This window comes from Acartia tonsa, chromosome 15 (assembly GCF_053477335.1).
Source record: "Acartia tonsa isolate MP-2025a chromosome 15, ASM5347733v1, whole genome shotgun sequence".
Classification (NCBI taxonomy): Eukaryota; Metazoa; Arthropoda; class Copepoda; order Calanoida; family Acartiidae; genus Acartia; species Acartia tonsa.
Window position 1 is genome coordinate 12,417,759 of NC_137274.1, and position 24,378 is coordinate 12,442,136.

Consider the following 24,378-nt stretch of genomic DNA (forward strand, 5'->3'; position numbering starts at 1 on the left):
ATAATTGTAGAATGTCTTACATTTCATATAGTATCATTTCTTATAATTAGTTCCTATAATTACATTTCACATATTTTTTTAAAAATAAAGTTTATGTAAGGATATAAGCCCTGCAAGTGAAATATATGAAACATAACTTACAGAAAAGGAAATTTATTATTATATGAAATATTTTTTTCATGAAATAAACCTATATAAATTCTAATTATATTGATTGATCCTAAATCTTTTTCTAAGAGATGCTTTTATTCAAAGATAAAAGGACACATATTTTTTTTCTTTTCTGCTATTTACTGATTTTTGTGTGTAAAGATGGGGTTCCAAAAAAGCATCCAATACACAATTTACTTTGTCTGTTGGCAACAAAAGAATTAGAAATTTAATTATAAATATCTTTCCTACATGTCCTTCTTTCTGTAAGTCAATTTTTTGTGATTATCTGCTTAGGGATGTTTTATCCTTTTTTTCTATGATTTTTTAAATGCTTTGAAATAAAAGCAGAATAAATTTTGTATCTTTGACTCTAGACAACACAATACAAATGTTTATAATTATTTATATCTAGGAATGACTAGCCTTGTTTGGGCAGCAAAGAAGAAACACATTGATGTATTAAATATTTTGATAAAACATGCTGAAGATAATACTGGTTAGTTGCATATTTATAAGTGGTCTGTCTACACCGTTATTTAAAATGGACACCATGGAATCTGTCCCGATTTTGTATAACTTTTGCGGAACATGTTCCAGTTACGTCATATTTTTTTTTCCCGAAAAAGGGAAGGGGGAAAGAAAAAAAAGGGAAGGGGGGAAGAAAAAAGAGATGGGAGAAAAGGGGGTTTTCCCCATCTCTTTTGAAGAGATTTTCTTCCCCCTTCCCTTTTTCGGGAAAGAAAAATATGACGTAACTGGAACATGTTCCGCAAAAGTTATACAAAATCGGGACAGTTTCCATGGTGTCTTTAAAATGTCTTTATGTCTGTTTATGATAATTTAAGGGTGATTCTCTACTGGTAATTTGATTTGTATTGGAATAATTTAATTTCTCGTATTCATTCCAATCCGGTGGATAGGAACCGGTTCTCATCCATACGAAAAAACTATGTCTAGCATCGTATTATATCCAGCTTTCTACGCATATAGAAATGTACAATCATAAGATTAAAACCAGTTTTTTTAGCCGGTGCCTTCGGCACCTCGGGGCTAAAAAAACTAGTTTTAATCTCATAATTGTACTTTCTATATCCGCGGAAAGCCGTTTATAATACGATGCGAGAAATAACTATTACTTGACTGCTATTCTAGATATATGACTGCTGTTTTAGATTTTTCAGATCATTTCATATCATACTAGGTTGTTCATTTTGTCTGTAATGCTCTAGATGACGTTATTTATATTTTTTACTCCTTTCCTTTTAATCATTTAAGGGCGAATATAGGTAGGTTGAATATGATATTGGCTCAAAATTTAGGTGCAATTCTATACTTTTAGAATATCTATGCCAAATTTTAAAAACGTCATTTATTGCAAGAGATTGACAGGTTTTTGGCCATAAACGACCTTATCCAGTGGAATATCTTAAGTTGTTTGAGTTATTCATATTGCACATTTGAAATAAAATCATATCTTTTTGAACCTATATTCGCCCTTTAAATCAACTTTTAAATATAAACAGAAGAATTTTTTAAAGTGAAATTTGTATGATCACTGATAACTTACAATGCCAATTTCTCTGTTTGTAAATAATTCATTTCTCCATCTATCTTTTTAAAAGCGAAGCTTTTCTATAATTAGGGTCGGTCCGTTCGTCCGTCCGTATCGGATAGTTTTTTTTTGTTAATTTAGGCATGTTAGAATTTTCCTATCTATTTAAAATTTTTGATTCCTTTAATAGTTAGGTACGATTTAGAAAGCGCAGCAACTCTATAATCATCACCAAAATGTCTGTACATCTATTTTAAACATGTTTTTTTTTTTACTTTTTTAACAACAAAATTTTAAGTGATCTAATCATCCGATTGATCTGATTTTTCGTATGTTGATTCCTGGGACAACAAAGTATAATGTAACAAGCAAAGCAACTCTATAATCAAGTCCTAAAAATGTAAGTATTTCCATAAACATTATCCTGATCAAGCAGTTTTTCAACAAATTTACTTAAAATTTGGCTTTGACTCTTATACATTTATATTATGATTATTCAGTTCTGACACTATACTTAAGTGTTAATGTCCGTTTGTCCTACCGTTTCAGTGCTTCGCTTTTATGGATGTTGTCATCCTTGTTCTTCTACAAACCTTGGAATTCTTTACATTTCCAATCTATTTATCATTATTTATTTTTTTATTTTTTTATTTCTAAGATAAATTTACAATACATTTTGTTTAGATTTATTAGAAGCAGCAGAAAATGGATCTACTGGCAATGTGATGAAGTTATTGGATGCTGGAGTCAATATTGAAGAGAAAAACTATCATGGTGGGCATAGGCTTCCAAGCTTATCATTTTCAGGGGGGGGGGATCTGGATAATGGAGGAAATTCACCTTTACAGGGAGGGGTAAAATTCTTATTTAAAACTAAACAAATAGTTAACTTTTTTCAAAATTTTCATAAATTGAGTTCAAAATTTCCAATAAACCTACTTTATAAGTTTTATTAAGATAATTACAAATTAACTAAAATATGTTTAGGTGCAACAAGTCTTATCATTGCAGCTGAGAAAGGACACTTAGGAGTAGTGAAACTACTTTTACAACATAAAGCAGATGTCAATGCTAATTACAATTATGGTATGTTCTAAATAATATCTTAAACATTAAATATTTTAGATTACAAATTTTTACAGACTTTTTTGTTATTATTCTACAATTACATATTTAATGTTGCATATTTTAATATTCAATTGTAGATTCACCTAATTATGCCTTTTCTTAATTGTAATTACCTTGATTCAATTAAAGAAATTTTTTATTTGTTAGTTTATTCTACAAATATGACAGAGAATACCTCATATGATTATTCCTCTAGTAACTCATAATCTAAAACCCATATCTTATATTTATATCTAGGAAACACTCCATTGTTTCTTGCTGCTAAGAATGGATATGAAGATATTGTTAAAGAGCTCATACAACATGGAGCTAATGTTAATGACAACAACGAAGATGGTAAGTTTCTATATGTTTATTATTCCCTTAAAGGGACTGTGAACGTAAATTTTTGGCATCTTAATATCAAATCTTAACATTATCTCATTCATAATATCTCACAGATAGAGCAAAACGCGCTTTTGTTTGCTTAAAAAACGGCTTTTTCCAACGATTTTTATAAGGTAAAGGGAAAGGAAGAAATTTTCCGTATTATATAAAATGTGCATTAAATTGCTTTTTTCTCCCATTATAGCTAAAATTAAACTTTTTCACATAGTTCTTGTTTTTTCCTAACGGTTAAGCTGACTTTTAACATAATTCTTGCTTTAAACCAATGTATAGTTACTTAGAAATTGATAAAATAAGCAATATTTTTTATGGAAAACCAAATACAATAACAAATCTAGAAACAGGTTTTTTATTAGTATCCAATTAACTTTAGATGGCCCATCTCTCGCCCACCTTTAATTACAAAGAAGTTGTATCAACTTTTTTTTATAGCTAGCCGGTCCTTTTAGTAAGTAGTAGATGTAAAATTTTTCATAGAATTCAGATATGCAATCGGTTTTTTTGTAGACCTCTTATTTTTTAAGTAATTTAAGTTTAAAAAAAAAAAATTAAGTCGATTTTAAGGTACTAAAATGCAACAAAAAAAAGAAAGAAAATGGCCATTATGAACAAAAATAGTAAGATCTTTAATTTGACACCTTACTTTTTCAATTCTGTCAGGTAATTATTGAAAAAATCGATTTTTTAAACCCATGAGAATAAAAACTTTGAACTCAATTTTATCATTTCACAAGTAAAAAAATATGGGTTCATATATACCTTTAGAATCAGAAAAATATTAAGAATCCATTGTAAGCAAAATTGAAAAAAAAGTTTACAATATAGTATATAAACTACAATAAAAGGAATTATATGAAAATATCATATTATATTGTACAGGCAACGTCTTAACTTTTGAATTGGGTATAAAAATGGGAAGGGGGTATAGAGGGGGTAAAGAGGGGGTAAAAAAGGGAAGACAATAGTGTTGCCAGAACAAAAAATACAGCATGACCCTCGAAAAAGTATTTTTAAGCATCTGCAGCCCTTATTTCTCAATAAATTATAAAAAAATGCATATGTCCTTGTTCTCCATAGTATTCCACATAAGTAGATATAAAAATATTTTTTTTACCTCCATTAACACCGGAGATTTTTAGAGCTAAAGTTTTGAAAAAGTGACTGAGCAAAAGAATTTTTTTTTGTTTCTCTTATTTTTTGGGTGGTTATATTATGTTTTTCTGGCAACTGAAACTGAGACACAAAGAAAAACAAGTTAACTAATTATTTCTTTTTTATTCCACCAAAAAATATAAATTTTTAATGGCAAAAAATACTACTGAATGAATTGATTATTTGCAAATTTTAGGTTATTTATTAACCCTTATTTGAGAAAAGGATTAATTATGACAGTTGCTCCGCCTACTTTTCTGACATCTCAATAATTTAATAGGGGGTTAATTAAGCTTTTTAGACAAAAAAATCATTAAGTTTTAATTTTATTTTCTTTATAACTTTTTTGTCATTAAAGTTAGGATTGTGAAACAAAAACAATTTTCCTGCTATATTCATAAAGATTTATTTGGTTTTTTAATCTTAAACAATTTTGCCTAATAAGTAAGTTTTTCAAAATATCATTAAACTAAAAAGACTCAAAAAATATGTGTAAAAAAATGCTTCTTACTCAAAAACTAAATTTTTTATTTCATTTTTGTATAAAGTTTCTGCTAGTAACAAAAATAAAAAGATTTCTAACTTAATTTTGCTAAAAAAGTCGTTTCATGTTAAAAGTTACTTTTTCCTCAGTCACTTTTCCAAACTTTAGCTCTAAAAATCTCCAGTGTTAATGGAGGTAAAAAAAATATTTTTATATCTACTTATGTGGAATACTATGGAGAACAAGGACATATGCATTTTTTTTATAATTCATTGAGAAATAAGGGCTGCAGATGCTTAAAAATACTTTTTCGAGGGTCATGCTGTACAATTGGCCATTTTTATATTTTTTATTTTTTTACTTTTTTTCAATTTTGCTTACAATGGATTCGTAATATTTTTCTGATTCTAAAGGTATATATGAACCCATGTTTTTTATGTCTGTTTGAGAAAATATTTAGGTCTAAAGTTTTTATTAAACCGAGGTTAAAAAAATAGATTTTTTCAATAATTACTCAACAGAATTTTAAAAGTAAGGTGTCAAATTAAAGATCTTACTATTTTTGTTCTTACTGGCCATTTTCTTCTTTTATTTTGTTGCGTTTTAGTACCTTAAAACCGACTTAATTATTTTTTTTAAAAACTTAAATTACTTAAAAAATAAGAGGTCTACAAAAAAAACCGATTGCATATCTGAATTCTATGAAAAATTTTACATCTACTACTTACTAAAAGAACCGGCTAGCCATAAAAAAAAAGTTGATACACCTTCTTTGTAAATAATAAAGACGCAATATTTCTTTATAAACAGTCTGATAAAAGTGTAAACTAATTCTCCAAAGTGGGTTATTTATTGTCCAACACAATAAAAAAGGGTATTATTATTTTAAATAACCTATGAGATTCAACCCTTTGTAGACAGTGAGGTATTTTTTTGTCAATAATACGAATTTAAAATAGGTCTTTATTACCTAATTCCTACGTTATAAAAAAACTAATTGGCAATTTTATATCATAAAATAAATCCTTAACAGTAAGTAAATTGTTTCAACCATATATGACAAGTTAAATATCCCTACAAACATTATAAGAAACAAAAACGTTCAGATTTTCCCTGTTTTTTCCTTTTTCCCTCCCAAAATAACATAAAATCAAGGCATTATTCCTGGATATTTTTGTTAATAGGACGTTTTTGGTTGATCAGTGTAGTGAAATGTGCTTAGAAAATGTTAAGATTTGATAATCAGATGAGAAATTTTTACGTTCACACTCCCTTTAAAATATTATTGAATAAAAAAAATATATTAATTAACTTTATTATCAAAGTTAAACATTTCTACCCACAAAGTCTTGCTTAGAGCTTTGTCATGCTTAGAATGATACAAAAAAATTAAAAGTGTAAGGCTATAAATACAAGTTTTAAAAAAATATCTTTTAATATTCTAAAAAATAAAAGTATAATAAAACCAAATAAACCCTATTAAAGGGACTGTGAACGAGAAAATTTCTCATCAGATTATCAAACCTTAACATCATCTCATTCATATAATCTCAAAGATAGGGCAAAACTGTCTCTCATTTCCTTAAAAAACGGCTTTTTTCGTAGATTTTTATTATTTCCAAGATTGGGAAAAAAAAATTCCGTACTATATAAATGTGCAGTTAATTGTCTTTTTTTCCTTTTATAGCTAAAACTAAACTTTTTGACATAGTTCTCTATTTTTCCTAACGGTTAAGCTGACTTTTAACATAATCCTTGCTTTAAACCAATGTATAGTTACTTAGAAATTGATAAAATAAGCAATATTTTTTATTTAATACCAAATACAATAACAAAGCTAGAAACAGGTTTTTTAATTAGTATCCAAGTAACTTTAGATGGCCCAATAATAAAGGTGCAATATTTCTTTATAAACAGTCTGATAAAAGTGTAAACTAATTCTCCAAAGTGGGTTATTTATTGTCCAACACAATAAAAAAGGATATTATTATTTTAAATAACCTCTGAGATTTAACCCTTTGTAGACAGTGAGGTATTTTTTTTGTCAATAATACGAATTTAACATAGATCTTTATTACCTATTATTTACTACATTATTAAAAAACTAATTGGCAATTTTATATCATAAAATAATTCCTTAACAGTAAGTAAATTGTTTTAACTATATAAGACAAGTTAAATATCCCTACAAACATTATAAGAAACAAAAACATTCAGATTATCCCTTTTTTTTCCTTTTTCCCTCCCAAAGTACCATAAAATCAAGGCATTATTCCTGGATATTTTTGTTAATAGGACGTTTTTGGTTGATCAGTGTAGTGAAATGTGCTTAGAAAATGTTAAGATTTGATAATCATATGAGAAATTTTTACGTTCACACTCCCATTAGGTATGGGGGTTTGTTTATGCCCCCTGTGTAATAATTTTGCCTCCCATTTTGTATAGAATTATAAAATTTTCTAACTTTTCAAACAGTACAAATATGCAATAATATTGCCAACTAATCATTGCCTGTATCCCTTGCTTGGTTAACATAAGAACCCATTAATTAGGTCCTAAATCCTAATTCATAAATATTTTTTGCTCATGGTGCTGAATTCATCATTTTTAAAACAATCATTATTTTAAACAAATATCTACCACAATTCTTATAATGTTTGTTAATTTTTGTATTCTTAAACCTGTTGGTATTAAAATTACACTTTCTTCCTACTTTAGTCACAATATTTCACTCCTTACCTATATCTAACTTAGTTTACATAAATGTATTGTAAAATTCAGAAATAAAAATTTTAGTTCTTAATATTCATAGCTTTATTGAAAATTGAAAAAAAGTCATAATAATCACTGGAAATGCCATCAAGATTATTTATCTCTTTAAAGGATGGACTCCATTAATGATTGCTGCTCGTGAAGGACATTTAGCTATTGTAAAGATCCTTATTAACCATGGAGCAAATCTGAATAATAAGAACATGTCAGGTAAGTTCTTTATCTTATGAAATATTATATTGCTTAACTTTTATCCAAATGTATACCATATTTAGTTTTTATATTTTTGATTTCAAAAATATAAATACTATTCATGGTTCAGATGCTAACCTCAAAGTAATTTTCTAAATGTGTGTCTCATTATTATAAACAAGGATGACAACATCCATAAGTAGCGAAGCACAAAAAATCGTAGATGGGAATACGCACAGGTAGATTTAAAAGGTTTTTACTAAAATCAAGAATAGATTTATTGGATAAAATAAATATGAAACCTTGTTTTATTTTGTATGATGACGATGGTCAAAGTAAATTATATTAAAGATGATCATAACAATGGGAAAAATTATTTTGATACTGATATCCAGGGTTCGGAAGCCGCGCGTAAGCCGCGTGTAAGCCTCAGTGAAATCTTCATTCTATCACTATACAATTCAGCTGGATGTATAAAACTGCTCTTTAGCAGACAATCCTTCTTTCTGAAATTTCTTTTTCTGCTCACAAGCAGGTTTAAAACTGAGGCTTATGCGCGGCTGAGGCGCGGCTTCCGAACCCTGCTGATATCCCATAAAAGTTTGAAAATTGGATCAAAATAAACAAAGATCTTGGGAAATATGTAAAACATATAAAAATAGCCAAAAACCTGATAAAAGGCAGTCTGGCCGCCATGGTTGTTTTCTTAAAACGACAAAAATTTAATTTTTAAATCCTTAAAAATTTGGAAAATCGGACCAAATACACTAAAGATATGGAAAAAAGTGTTAAATATATTTATAAATAGCCTAAAACCTGCCAAAAAGGCAGTCTGGCCGTCATGGTTATTTCCTTTAAAGACGGGAAATTTAATTTTGATATCTACAACTGAAAAAATTTTGAAAATCGGACTATAAACACTTAAGATATGGAGAAAAATGTTAAAAATATAAAAAAAAACAGCCTAAAACCTGCTGAAAAGGCAGTCTGGCCGTCATGGTTGTCTTCTTTAAAAGACTGGAAATTTAATTTTGATATCTATAACTGAAAAAATTTTGAAAATCGGACCATAAACACTGAAGATATAGAGAAAAATGTGAAAAATATAAAAATAGCCTAAAACCTGCTGAAAAGGGAGTCTGGCCTTCATGATTGTTTCTTTAAACGACAGGAAATTTAATTTTGATATCTGTAACTGAAAAATTTTTGAAAATCGGACCATAAACACTGAAGATATGGAGAAAAATGTGAAAAATATAAAAATAGCCTAAAACCTGCTAAAAATCGGTCCGACTGCAAATTATGTTTTATAGTCAATTGTGCTCCTTAATAATGGGAATGTTGTCAAAAAATTTCAGCATTCTATCTTTTATAGGAGCTGAGTAAATCCCATTTCCCCCATAGCGTTACGGACTGACGGACTGACTGACGGACTGACTGACGGACTGACGGACGGACAAAGTGAATTATAGAGTAGCTTCGCTACTAAAAATTAAACATTAATATTTATGTATCCCTCTCTCATTTTAAATCTTTTTTATATGCATCCTTAATTAACTCTCAAACAAACAGCACAATTTATTTCAAATATAATTTATTTAAATTCAGGATGGACAAGTCTTATGTATGCAGCAGATAATGGAAACAGTGATCTAGTAAATATTTTATTAGAAAATAAAGCTGATATTAATGCCATGGATAATTATGGTGAGCTTCAATTATAATGTTATTTTAATAATTCTTGTAATACTTTAATGTAAGTCCTAATCCGTACAAATGACCTAATGGTAAAAAAGACCTAAATTACAAAAGACCTAATCTTACAAAGGGCCAAGGTTCAGTATGTCCTTCAACAGAATGTTGTATTTTAAATTAAATTAATATTCCCCTTATTATGCTTTGACACTCAAGTGTGTTAGGTTAGGTTTTTGTTGATGTTGTCATCCTTGTAAATATGTTATACTTTATTCAGGCCTTTGTAAGATTAGGTCTTATGTAATTTAGGTATTATGTTATTTTGGTCTTTTGTGGGACAAGGTCTTTCATAATTTGGGTTTTTTATAGCAACACCAGAATTTATAACATATTCGAATAAAAACACATTGCACTTTGCGTATCTATGGCTCTAGTCTAAATTTTGTAATCAACAACATATTTTATCTAGGAATTAACAGTTTTCAACTTGCATCAGATAAACAACACACTGCTGTAATGCAGTCTCTCTTAGAATATGGCCTAGGTAAGGAGAGTGATGGTTTGATTTTTTACTGTTTTTTTTTATCTTTAAATGGTTATGCAAAATTATTATTCTTTAAGTGATAAGAGGAATTTTAAATTAAATTGCTTCAATCTAAAAAAAAAAACAGGTGATCAGATATGGACCATGGTCAAATAGATTATGTAGATTATTATTAATTAACACACTTTTACTCCAATAATTATGAATGTCTATATAGAGAAATAAATAGAGCATAATATATAGAGATATTAACTAGGGGGAAAAAATCAATTGAACTTCTACCATGAATGTAATTTTTTATCAAAGAACAATAACCAATATTTGATTATTTAATATTCCTTCTAGATGTCTCAGATTTAAATCACTGTGATATCTATTTATTTTCAAATACTATTTATATTTCTAATAATTTATCTAGGAACACCCAGTCTTATATATGCAGCAATTAATGGACAAACTGATGTTGTAAAGTCTCTATTAGATCAAGAAGCTGATGTTAACCTGATGACAGATAATGGTTAGATTTATATGCATGTTCATTATGTTTAGTTTATCATATCTAGGATATCCATCCATTAATCTCTCACAGAAATAGTATCTCACAGATATTCTACAGGCAGTCCTGCATACTTTGTAATAGCGCAGCTAAGAAATCTCTGTCAATCGGTCGGCATATCAACTTTATTTCCCATCCCCCAATTCATAATTTAAGTCCCTTAGCACCAAAATTTTGGTACTTTTTAAAATCTTAACCTTTGTGTAAACTAATAATGTCCATACTTTTCAACGCATAATCTAAATCTTCCATATGGATAATTTTGTTTATAGTTATTATTAGGAGATTATTCTATTGATTAATTACAGAATGTTTACTTCATTATGTTGTACTGGTAACCTAATTTTCAAGTAAATGATTTTTCTTAGAACTTTTTCTCATTTTTGAGTTTTCTTAATTAGATTACCATTAACACTTTAGAATTTTCTTCAAATTTTCTGGATAAATCTGGTTTTCATGGCCTTTCAACAAAAACTCTCAACTATGAATCTACTTTAAAAAACACAATATAAGAATATCTAATGTATTTATGCTTAGGAATGACAAGTCTTCTTTGGGCAGCAAAAGAGGGACATGCTGATGCAGTGAAGATTCTAGTTGAAAAAGGAGCTAATGTCAATTTAAAGGATAAAGATGGTAAGTTACATAAATGTATTATATTTTTAAAATCATTCTTAGTATCTAATTATAATAAATTACTATTTTTGATAAATCCATACAAAACCCAGGTAACAAGGTATGTTTTTAAATATGCCTTAAAATACTAAATCACATCATTTTTGTATTTTTTGTTGTTGGTTTTTTGTTTAAATACGGAGTAAAAAGTCATAAAAGTGATAATAACTATTTTACCTTAGAAAGGCCATTGAAAGGTACACCAGACACTAAAAGTATATGGTACTTGAAGATTCAGAAATAAATTTATATCTTTATTTTATTTATTTTTTTGTCCATCATTACAATATTTTTGTAATAGTTTCAAAAGTAAATTGGGGGGAGAAAATTAGATTTATCTGTCTATTTAATTACCTCAATCAATATTAATGGCAGTACTGTACATTTGTTATTTATAAATGAATAATTCTTTCTTTTATGTAAAACATTTTCCAAACTACCAGGGATAAGACAATGGCTGATAAATTGATGTACATCCCCAATGATTACCCTTTCTATACTACTATAGCCTCCAAAGTTGTTAAGACAATGAATAAGAAAACGTTATAATAAAACTTTGGGGACTAGTGTGATAATCAGCCTATGTCCCCTCTCTCTATGCAAATTATACATTATTATTTTTAATCTAGGCAAGAACAGTCTAATTTATGCTGCAAACGCGGATGTGGCGAAAATATTGTTAGATCATGGAGCTAATATTGACGCAAAGGACAATAATGGTATTGTAGTAATTTATCCACCCAATCATCTGTTTATCTATAATACAAAGTAGCTTGATGTCTAACCGTCCATCTGTTTGTCCATTAAAATATCGGTAACCACTGAACCTATTGGATTCTACTCTTCAGGAAATATACCTACTGTTTCTGTGGTGGCTTTAGGCTATTTTCTTGGGGGGTGGAACACCCCCAACCCACAACCCAAAAAAACAAAAAAATCTCACCCCACCCTATTTTTTAGATAGGTACCTATTTTTTTTTAGTTAGGTACCTACTCATTTTTTTTATCTATTTACCTCCACTGCAAAAACCCTGCGGCTCGGATTACCACATACAAATTCTATTTATCCCCCTCATAGGGCAAAGCCCCTAGATAGAGGCTAGGGGCAAAGCCATTAGTATTTCTGTATAGTTATATATCACAAGACAAAAAATATGAAATTAAGGTTATTGTCAGTTTAGTGACATCACCTCTTAAGGGCGTTTAGTTGTATTTTCACGTTTGCTTTTGATAGGTTAGGTGATTGGCCTATACAAATAAACACCCTTGAGAGGCCATGTCACAAAAACCTACAAGGTTCAAAATTCTTAAACATATAATTTTTTCACTAACTTTCTCAAAACTGTAGATCATTTTCATCTAGGTGATAACAGTCTAATCCTTGCAGCAAAGAATGGAAAAACTGATTTGGTGACAATATTGTTAGAACATGGAGCTGATATTAGTGCAAACGACAATGATGGTACGGTAGTAGTCTCTCCATTATCTGATTCTAAATATCTATGTACCTCTCTATCTATTCCTCTCATCATCTGCCTTAATGAGGAGGGGTGAGTTGAATTCAATATCCAAATTTTTTATTTTAGAATAAAAATTTTTTTTAAAAATTTACCCCACCCTCCATTAATTTTAGTTTTAAAAAAAATTGGGGGGGGGGGGTCATTTTTTTCTAGGGGCGATTTTGGTGGTACCCTCCCAAAATAGTTATAAACCTTCCCAGGACCTACGAGAAGCTACCCGTCAAAGGCAAACCATATCAGTTCAGTTGTTAGCAAGATTCTTTTGTACAGAACAAGGGACTCCAAGCTTTTTTATTTTTTTTTTTTGGGGGGGGGGGTAAAAATTTTTCCAGGGAGGGTAAAATGGCTTGTGAAGCGTTCTGCAAATTTTTTAACCTCCACAATATTTTACCCCATGGGGTAAAATTTGCTTGGGAAGGTAATTACCCCCCTGAAATCTGTTGGAAGGGGTAACCCCCCATCCTGTGATCTGTTGCGGGGGTTAATTCAATAATGTAAAAAATTCGATTTAAATTTTTGGATGTCCCACTGGATCGCACTGTGAAAAAGTACTTACCTAAAAATTAAATTTTATTGAATATTTAGTAGTATCTAATTCCTGTACATAAAAAACACAATAAACAACTCACAAGTCTTGCTAACTGATGAACTAATATGTATCTCCTTTAAAGTGTAGCTTCAAATAGGTTTTTAACTAGTTTTGGGTAGGGTACATTCACCCTGGCAGCCTGCCAAGATAAATGGCCCCTATAAAAACAAGAGTTTGATATTTACTGAAATATTTGATTTAGTTAATTTATCTTTTCTATAAAAGCTTTACGATTAATTTTGATTTAAATTTTTTCTTTCTTAATAATTGTGAAACTTTTACTTTTTCAAATAGACATTGTTTAGACACACCCAGTGCATTGTTTAATTTAAAGGCCATTACAAACTATGACATGTATATCATGGTTCAGAACTGTTTTAATCTGGTGGAACTATATGGTCTGTTGATTTTAAAAATGGTAAAAAATCTTGATAGTGGATGTAAAAATGCACACGAAGCATGCTGAAATTTATTTTTTTAGGGATTATTTATATCAGGGGTGGTATTTACTCCCCCCCCCCTTAAATTGTTTTGGGTAAATTCTATATTGGGGGGTGAATCACCCCTTTACCCCCCCCCCCCCTTGGATGTCCTTGGTACAGAAGGACAGTCAGATAGACAGCCAATCACCCTGTTACTTTATTTTTGTCTAGGCAAGAACAGTCTAATCCATGCAGTAAAGAATGAAAACACTGATGTCGTGAAAATTCTGTTAGAACATGGAGCTGATGTTAATTCGAAGGATAATGATGGTTAGTTAATATAATAATACTAGAAATGAGGGTAAAGCAACCCACTTTTAATCCAGAGTAATTGACAGCTTATATTAACAACGAAATTAATTCGGATAAAAAATCATAAAACCTTTACATGGATTTTAGCTGTCGTTGAAACATAGTAAAATTGACAACCTTTACATCTGCTCCCTAAATATTATTTAAGAATTATTAAGCTAGTTGGTAATACCTTATTCCTGGGTATTTGAAAAAAATAATAATATTTTTTGTTAACAAATATTATTTAAAAAGGCTTTGATTTTTGTCTGTAAGGGCTTTGCTAACAAAAGTGCATCATATCTTCAATTACCCTTGAAAAAGGAATGTGTTAATTTCTTAAATGAAAGATCCAAAGCTTAAATTTTAAAAGAAGATTGCCTAATTAATTTTTCTTTGTTCATATGACAAAATAATCTGATGGGCATTTAAGATTCTAAGTTCTACTTTGTATTATAGATAAAAAGAATTAGCAATTTTCTCACATACTGAAAATAATCTTTTGTTATTCATTCAACATGGGCTATATTTCTATTTATCTGAATTTCTGAAAGTAAAAGTGTATTATTTCTCTACATAACACAATATTTTATAAAAGCAATATATTTATATCTAGGAAGGACCAGTCTAATGTTGGTACCATGGTGGAATGGTCTTGAACTTGTTAAGATTTTGTTGGAAAATGGCGCTGATGTTAATGCAAAAGATATAAATGGTAGGTTATAATATGATACAATCTTTTCATTTGTCTGGCAGTTGGACAGTTGAGATGTGATGGGAGTGTGAATTCTATATTAGGGGTGATTTGTCATCTGTGGTTTCACCTTTTCTGTGTTATAAAAAGATTTAAAGTAGTCTGGAGTATCCAGATCTTAACAGGGAGTATAGTAATCTGGTTGCTCTAGGAAGGATATATTATTTATTGCCTTATAGAAGGTTTCTTTTGAACTATAGCAGAAAATGATTTTGGCCATGATGTTTCTGTCCTCCAATTTATGAACAGCCTTATATTTAGACTTTAAGTTGTCTTTTTCTTCCATGAAGGAAGTTTTGAATTCTGATCTGAAGAACTGGATTGATTATTTATCCTTTTTGGAAGAGGTTTGGAGGTTAGATCTGAACCAGATGGTTAATGATAAAGTTAAATAAAAGAAACTGGTTTGGGACTGTTTAGAATTGATCTCTATTTTGGAAGAATCCTAGACACTCTGGGAAGGTGTTTTTCACAGGCAGTTTCTTGGGTTTCAGTTATTATTCCCATGGCTTGATTCTAAATGGTATGAAGCTTCTTCCACACAGTTGGATTTGAGATGTTAAAAACTTTTAGTAAATGGATTGAAAATTCATAATAACCAATTATTAAAAAAGCCTATACAAAAAATGTAAACTTCTGTTAAATCTATGAAAATAGTTTTAATACTTAAATGAAGCCTGCATGAATTACACTGCTTTAATTACTAAAAGACTGCCACAATGAGACCCAATACCCTAAATTTAAAGCGAAAAGCTTTACTAACAAAAAGTTAAATACATTCTAAAATGATATTTTAAGGAGTTAAAAAACCTTTCAAATTTATTTATCTTAAAATATTAAATTTCACCAGCTAGAAGCAAAAATATAAGCTTATTTTGGGCTTAAAGATAGAATTCTAGTGATCTTACATATTTCGTTTGGTACTTTCATTATAAGATATAAAATTGCATAATTTCTGTATCAATTTGATACAATCTTAGAATTTTTGGTGCTGTAAAATCCTAATTTCCTTGATTTAAGGATTTTATGTTTGGTCAAAGAAGATAAGCTGATTTTTTTGTAGATATTTTGACTATTTTGAGGTGTTTTTGTTGTAATTTGTTACTAGCATTTAACTTTGTGGCTGTGCCCAAAAAAACCTAATAATTTTGATTCTAGCTGGTGAAATTTAATAAAGAATTTTCATATATGCTGGTTAGCAAAATTTAAAAGATTTCAAACTAAATGAAAAGTTTATTTAAAGGAAGCCTGCAAGAAATACAACGCTTTAGCTGCTGTAAGACTGCCACATGTAAAGTGTGTTACCTTTTTTTATGTTTTATTATTATTTGGCCACAACTTGGTAAAAAATGCTCACAAATCAGACCTTTTTCAACCGAATATACTCTAATGGTTCCTTTACAAGCACAATCAATCAGTTTTAAGATATCTTTATATTTCAAGGAAAATTGATGAAAATACTAAAAAAAGGCAAATTTGGGTGTTACCTTTTATATGCACAGATACCATAAAATCAACAGAAAAAATACTTATTTTTACTTTTCTGTCATTTTTAAAGTTTGATTCTGTTAAATTGGCTATTCTTGAAGGGATTTATGCATTGATTATACTGAAACATAATATTGGACAGAAATTAAAGTATTTCAAAGAAAGAAATTTTGGAAAATAAGAAATTCGACCTCTATCACTTCAGAGGACAGCTGCCAACCTCCAGTTGACAGGATGTAGTTAAATACTTGTTAGCAATAATAATTAGCCCAAAAAGTAAAACAAATTTTTTTTAGTATTTTAAAAAAGTGATAATCTAAATCTTAATTTTGAGGATGATGATCTTAAAGACGCTCTTGCTGTTGGTGATGATGACCCAGGTGGTATCCAAATACATGAGCATTTTGACAACGTATCTATTAAACTATGGTCCGATTTTTGTATTTGTAGCATTCTCCAATCAAGAGAAATCCCAAAACATACAATCATGGTTTTTAAATTCATAAGGTAAATATAGTAGATTTTAAAACATGGTTATATTTCTTGTTACAACTTTTGATTGGAGGCTGCTACAAATACAAAAATTGGACCATAGTTCAATAGATGAGTTGTCATAACGCTCATGTACTTGAATACCATCTGGGTCATCATCACCACCAGTAAGAGCGTCCTTCAGATCATCATCCCCAAAATTAAGATTTAGATTATCATTTTTTTACCATATTAAAAAACTTTATGTTTTACTTTTTGGGCTAATTATTATTGTTAACAAGTATTTAACTATATCCTGTCAACTGGAGGTTGGCAGCTGTCCTCTAAAGTGATAGAGGTCGAATTTCTTATTTTCAAAATTTTCTTTCTTTAAAATACATTAATTTCTGCCTAATATTATGTTTCAGTATATTTCAATGCATAAATCCCTTCAAGAATAGCCAATTTAACAGAATCAAACAGAAAAGTGAAAATAAGTATTTTTTCTGTTGATTTTATGGTATCTGTGCATATAAAAGGTAACACCTAAATTTGCTGTTTTTAAATATTTTCATAAATTTTTCTTGAAATATAAAGATATCTTAAAACTGATTGATTGAGCTTGTAAAGGAACCATTAGAGTATCTTTGGTCGAAAATGGTCTGATTTGTGAGCATTTTTTACCAAGTTGTGGCCAAATAATAATAAAACATAAAAAAAGGTAACACACTTTAAACCGGCTCAGTACTTTTTGTCATAAATACAGTTGAAATAAATACACTTGTCATGAATATATTTGTCATAAATACATTTGTCATAAAGGTACACATGTCATAAAAGGTACAATTGTCATAAATACATTTGTCATAAAAACATTTGCCTTAAAGGTACATTTGTCATAAAGGTACATTTGTTATGAGGTACATTTGTCATAAATTACATTTGTCATAAAGGTATGTTTGTCATAAATTACATTTATCATAAAAAATTATTTGTCATACAGCTAAGGTATGTTTGTCAGAGATACATTTGTCATAAAGCCATGTTTGTCATAAAGCTATGTTTGTCATAAAGCTATGTTTGTCATAAAGCTATGTTTGTCATATCCGGCCGGATAATCGGCCAAATTACTGGCGTCTTATTATGTAAAACTGGCGGCTACGCCCTTATAGGCCTCTAGGCAATTTCTCTTGGGAGAGTGGTGGTACCCTCACCCAAAATAGTTATAAACCTTCCCAGGGCCTATGAAAAGTTACCCTGTAAAGGAGAACCCGATCGGTTCAGCGGTTAGCGAGATCCTTCAGTACAGACAGACAGACAAACTTATAGACATCCTGTTACTTTATTATAAGGATTCAGGTTAAAACTTAAAATTTATGTAACTATTAAATGATCTTTCTTCTAAGCAATTAATCTAATAAACTATTACTACCCTCAATCTGTAATATTAACCCATGTTGGAGAATCGGCGGGGAGGTGTAATTGAACGCATGCCCCCCCCCCCTGTGCATTTTCTCTGTATAAAAGGTAGAGGGCTATAACTAAATGACTTTCGAAATATGGGTATGACACATAACTGAGAGTTGGAATTTTTTGAATACCTCCTTCCTGGCGGGCACAGGATGCCAGCAAACCTGGCAAGGTCATTCAGGTAAAAAGTAAAAACATTTTTTTTTACTTAAACAAAGCATTTCATGTTATCAAATACTTAAATATTCTAAATTCGTACATTTTCATAAGAAATATAGGTGTTCAAGTCGATTTCAGGTTCCAGGTAAAGTCCTGCAAGTCCTGAACCTACAGGTCTCCAGAAATCTTTAAACGGTTTCTGTGACAGCAATTTTTGACTTAGACTAATAGACACTTCAAATTTTAAATTTAGGCTTTTTATATGTCTTCATGACATATTACAATTTCATAAAATCCGTTGCTGTTTACCTGCCGACCGCCAGTTTGAGGCTGGCAGCTGCCAAGAACTGCTGCCCCCGCCAAAATTTATGTTTTGAGATTTCTAATATAAAATTTACATAAAGATAAACATATTCAAAAAAATTGTTCTTATAGCTTCAATAATAAGAAAATTACAGCCATTTGTAAGAAAAAAAGCAGAAATATTTGTTGTGAAATATAAAATATTATATTGCCGGATATCCGGCCGGATAGTTTCAATATCCGGTATCCAGCCGGATATTGAAAATGGCCAGATATCCGGCCTCACCGGATAGCCGGCCCAACCCTACTTTTATGGCAAGTGTAATTTATGACAAATGTTCCTCTAAGACAAATGTACCTTTATGACAAATGTAATTTTTGACAAATGTAATTTATGACAAATGTAATTTATGACAAACGTACCTTTATGACAAATATTACTGGGCCATTAACCCATTACCCCAAATTTGAAGCCTTCAGCTTCAATCACAAGGAATGTGAAAAATTTTTCCATTGCTAATGCTAAAAATTTTAATATTAAAATATGTTGCCTAGATTCGAAAATATAAGCTTATCTTCGTCAGAAACTTAGGTGGCCTGTAATTTAGTTTAACTTGTAAGCGGAAAATCATAGCAGACAAAAATTAAACTAATACAAGCTCAGCTGTGATTGGCTGTTGAGCTGATTCGACCCTCTGATTGGCTGGATATACTACAGTACTCTCAGTACAACGTAAGTTAACTGAATTTTATGAATAACTTTTCTCGTATTCATTTGAATCCAGTGGATAGGAACCGGTTCTCATGAATACGAAAAAACTATGTCTAGCATCGTATTATATCCAGTTTTCTACGAATATAGAAATGTACAATCATAAGATTAAAACTAGTTTTTTTAGCCGGTGCCTTCGGCACCACGGGGCTAAAAAAACTAGTTTTAATCTTATAATTGTACATTCTATATTCGCGGAAAGCCGTTTATAATACGATACGAGAAATAACTATTACAATGAAAATGGGCGTTTTATTTCAAAAATATAATTAGTTACTGGTGACATAACTTTCTGCTGCACATAAGCTTATAACTTTGTTTCTAGGCGACACAATTTAATTTCTAAATTTCTAACATAAGCAATGGAAATCTTTAATAATTTTCATGTAACTAAAAATATCATTTTGAAATGCCTAGAACGTTTTAACTATTTAAGCTGAAGGCTTCAAATTAGGGGTATTGGGTCTACTTGTGGCAGTCTTTTAGCAGTAAAATCGGTGTATTTCTTGCAGTCATCCTTAAAATGCCTTTTTTGTTATTGAAACAGGAGTCTAATTGTGGCAGGTTATTCTGCAGTTAAAATGGTCTGTTTCCTCAAGACTTTTTTTATTATCTAGGAATGACCAGTCTTATGTATGTAACAGAATTTGAATTTGTATACCCTTATTCGATTTTGAGGATATTATTAGAACATGGTGCTGATGTCAATGCAAGGGATATTAATGGTAAGCTTTTTAATACTATCATATATAATACTAGCAGCTTCGCCCCTAGCCTCTAGGGGATCTTGGACAAAGTAGCTTCGGACAAAGTAGCTTCAGACAAAGTAGCTTCGGACAAAGTAGCTTCAGGACAAAGTAGCTTCAGGACAAAGTAGCTTCAGGACAAAGTAGCTTCCGGACAAAGTAGCCTCCTAAGGAAAGTAGCCTCTACTGTTAATAAAGGTCATGGCCGCAGCGCTCGGCCCCCTGGCCTGCCTAGCCGAGGGCGCTCGGCACCCTAGCTTATAGCCTAACCTAACCAAAAAATTGTAAAAATATTATTAAAACTTGTAAAAACAATATTAAAAATTGTAAAAATTTGCAAAATCCACGAAATTCTAAACCACCTATGTATTATCAGTTGATGATATTTTTCTTAAATAAGTGTTCTGAGGCTAACATAGGTTAGGTTAGGTTATAGAATAGGGGGCCGAGCGCCCGCGGCTAGGCAGGCCAGGGGGCCGAGTGCTGCGGCCATATTGGAGACTATTTTTCTTAGGAAGCTACTTTTCTTAAGTAAATGTCCTGAAGCTACTTTGTCCTGAAGCTACTTTGTCTGAAGCTACTTTGTCCAAGATCCGCCTCTAGGGGCTTTGCCCCAAGAGGTATAATTACATCTTCTATTACTTACCCAGCATAACGGATCGCAAATTTTCGCACCTACCCAGCAGGAAAACATTTTCTCGTTTAAATAACGAATTTGCAAAATTCGTAAAAAAATAGTCTAATGTGTTCTCAAGAAAATTTTTACTGGTGCTGCTCATAGTCTAATGTGTTCTCAAGAAAAATGTTTTTTTTTTTTGGGGGGGGGGGGGGGGTAAATTTTCATTTTTGGGGGGGTTGGGGGTGTCCCACCACCCAAGAAAATAGCTTAAAACCACCACAGGACCAATAGGTATATACCCTGAAGAGTAGAATCCATTCGGTTCAGTGGTTACCAAGATCTTAAGCTTCAGACGGACGGACAGACATCAAGCTACTTATTTATTTAACCTACAATCAAACACATAGTGGGTAATAAACTAAACAATGCATCATAACTAAATATGTTAAAAATGGTTACTACTGCTGCTATGTCAGGTGCGCAACTTAAATTGGTAGAGTAGGGGGAATGCGCAACTCATTACCATACATAGTTAGGACTTCTAAGACAAAAGTAGTGCAATCAAAGGGTTGGCTGTCTACAAGACTCCAAATATGTTTCAAGGTACGTGTAGAACCATGTATGTATGCATATTTATTTAATTAATTATCTTGCTGTCTTGCTTTGGCAGTTCAGCCAGCAGTTGCCCATTCTTCCATGAAAATTTTAAATTTACATGAAAACAAATAACCCCCCAAAAAAGTCTTTCAAGTAAAATAAATAAAAACTTTATAGACATTTTAAGCAGCTCTTTATAGTTCCCATGAAAAGGAACAAAAAAAGGGTAGCTTCTCATATGTCCCAGAAAGGTTTATAACTATTTTGGGTGAGGGTAAAAAGAAATCGCCCCTAGAAAAAATTACTCCCCCCCCAAAAAAAAATTTTTTTTTTTAAACTAATATAAAAATGGGGTTGGGGGGTCGAACCCCCTCCCCCCCAAATTTTTTTTTCTTTTAAAAAATCTCTAGTGGCGTAGCCGCTAGTAAGTTAATAAGGATACCATACAGCAAAATGCAGACCTCCAGCAATAATAGGAATTAATACAGTAGGGGGGGGGGGGGAGGGCATGTCATAATCATTTTACACCACAGACTGGATATGGGAATAATCTATTAGGGTATATTATTTGCGATGATACAAAAGATCTAATTTACAAAAGATCTTACCCTACATAAGACCTAATCCTACGGTCTATTGTTACAAAATTGGCTTGGCTAGCCGCGGGCGCTCGGCCCCCTAGCCTGCCTAGGCGCGGCACCCAGCCCCTATCCATATAACCTGAACTAACCCACACAAAGTTAGGTCTTTTGTAGCATTAGATCTTTTGTAGCAACGCCATATCATTTACTCATAAATATTATGTACCTAGGAAGAACAGCAAGTGACGGTACGCTGTCATGGGAAGAATCGGAATTACTAAAAGAATACGGTGAGCATGAACATGTACAAAATGTTATTCATATTATCCCTTTTCTTCCTTTCAAATTATATAAACTAAAAAAATTGACAAAATCAATAAATAGCAAAACACAAATTAATCATGTAATTAAAAACAGAGAAGGAATTTTAAAGAGCATTTGTTACAAAGAAAAGATTTATAGTTGAAAAATTATGGCACATTTAAACAAGAAATTTAATTTTGATACTATCATGTTTTGCATACTGTTAGAATCACTATGAACTCTAGTTTATGGAAATATAAAAATAATTCCTGTGCTATTTATAGTAAGAAGCTAAATATGTTGTAAAATGTTCCAACCGACTTCCAAGTAAAGTTTTAAGTAAATTGGAACATATTGCCATAAAGCTCCTTAACTAAAAGTAGCACATGAATCGTTTTTAAAATATTTCCAAAAACTAGAGTTCATTGCGGTTCTAATGGTATGCACATTTTCTAATATTAATGTAAGCCGCGCAATTACAATTTAAAGGTCCCAATTTTTTTCACACCCTATAGAAAAGACTTGCTACTAAAAAATGGGGGAAATAAAACCAGTAATAAGGTTTTTCTTCTTGATTTTTTTACTGCAAAAATCTATTAAACGGTAAAACTGGCTTCTTTGCCCTGCTATTCAATAATATAAAGTAGTTGCCTGTTTGTTAAGACCAAACTAAATGAGCTATCCATTTTATGAAAGCTTCTTATATAGCCTGGTCATGTTTAGCTAGTCTATTTTTCTATAAATAATGGATATCTCTATAAATTGGAATGATAATTGAATATTTTAGGAGGTAAGAAAGGATGGGAGATTCAGTAATATACTAGATGGCAAATACAACAGGTAGAATTTTTAATCAAATTTAGATTTATACACATTAAAGTTAGCTTTCTGTATTGGAAAAGGCCAGGCTGAGATAAAGATCTATTGAAAAAGATCTGTTTGAGATTGTTATAACTGATAGGACATAATTTATATTTGGAATTATTTATACAATACAATTTCATGTCTATAAACTAATGCAATGTAAGTTAATTTTTTTCTATAATGATAAGTTGAAAAGGCAATTACCCTTTCAATGCTAGGCTCCTCTTTCAAACTAACATTTCTGTACAAGCCATGTTATTTCAAATACGGAGGTTTTTGTCCTCATAATCCTATAATCATACATTATATTCTATTAAGAATAACTTTTATTAATAATTGATTATATTATCTGTTTGGATATTTGTAAAAGATGCAAGATATATCTAGATGCATTTATTAAATTTTTATTGCTACGTTTAAAATAACTTGGTATATATAACTGTTTATGGAAGATTTTTATATTCATTTTAATAATTTTTTTATATACTTGTGTATAAGTTTTCTTACACTCATTACTTACCCTAAATCTTTCATTATACCATGTCTATATTCTTAAATATTTCAGGACTGATTAGATTTCATAGATCCTTCAAATTTCATTTCATCTGTATCTTCAAAAATGTATTATTGTTTTATTATTATATTTGTTCATAATTTTTCATTCTTTTAATTTTGTGTAAATATTATCAAAAAGAAGATAAGAAGATAATTGTTAGTCTATTTTTATTTTGATGTATATCAGAAATATATTGTTGTTAAATATTTATTTGTTTTATTAAATAACAGTATTTTTTTTTGCAAAGTCTTAAAAAATCGCCAACTTCAAAATTTACTATATGTAAATTGTATAGTTCTTACCTAACCATTTTATGAAGCAACTGCAACCTCATTTCTTAACCCTTACAGATCGGGCCCCAATTCCCACCTTAATAGATTGGGGGGGGGGGGGGGCTTATTTCACCCCCCTCTATCTCAGCTCCTGTTACAGTTAGAGACATGAAATTTTTTTCTGGTAGTTCATGTGCATATATAGAGATAATTACTTTTCTAGTCATAGCGGTCAGACCGCTCCTTAGCCG

The 24,378-nt window shown here is 30.5% G+C and overlaps 1 protein-coding gene across 5 annotated transcripts in view; it reads left to right on the forward strand.

The window, feature by feature from the left end:
• LOC145307073 (uncharacterized) overlaps nucleotides 1–24,061 on the forward strand; it is a 46,619-nt gene extending 22,558 nt beyond the window's left edge. For 3 of the 5 annotated variants that reach the window (XM_080149408.1, XM_080149410.1, XM_080149411.1), the window contains 17 exons: nucleotides 566–649; nucleotides 2,390–2,479; nucleotides 2,693–2,791; nucleotides 3,071–3,169; nucleotides 7,740–7,838; nucleotides 9,429–9,527; nucleotides 9,985–10,059; nucleotides 10,478–10,576; nucleotides 11,153–11,251; nucleotides 11,920–12,009; nucleotides 12,654–12,752; nucleotides 14,053–14,151; nucleotides 14,789–14,887; nucleotides 20,207–20,314; nucleotides 22,363–22,422; nucleotides 23,223–23,275; nucleotides 23,865–24,061. In XM_080149408.1, coding sequence (XP_080005534.1) covers nucleotides 566–649; nucleotides 2,390–2,479; nucleotides 2,693–2,791; nucleotides 3,071–3,169; nucleotides 7,740–7,838; nucleotides 9,429–9,527; nucleotides 9,985–10,059; nucleotides 10,478–10,576; nucleotides 11,153–11,251; nucleotides 11,920–12,009; nucleotides 12,654–12,752; nucleotides 14,053–14,151; nucleotides 14,789–14,887; nucleotides 20,207–20,314; nucleotides 22,363–22,422; nucleotides 23,223–23,251 — 1,427 coding nt within the window. In that variant the 3' untranslated portion in view covers nucleotides 23,252–23,275; nucleotides 23,865–24,061. The remainder of the gene's footprint in view (nucleotides 1–565; nucleotides 650–2,389; nucleotides 2,480–2,692; nucleotides 2,792–3,070; nucleotides 3,170–7,739; nucleotides 7,839–9,428; nucleotides 9,528–9,984; nucleotides 10,060–10,477; nucleotides 10,577–11,152; nucleotides 11,252–11,919; nucleotides 12,010–12,653; nucleotides 12,753–14,052; nucleotides 14,152–14,788; nucleotides 14,888–20,206; nucleotides 20,315–22,362; nucleotides 22,423–23,222; nucleotides 23,276–23,864) is intronic. The other 2 variants (XM_080149412.1, XM_080149409.1) reach the window with 2 other exon arrangements.
• The last annotated feature ends 317 nt before the right edge of the window (nucleotides 24,062–24,378 follow it).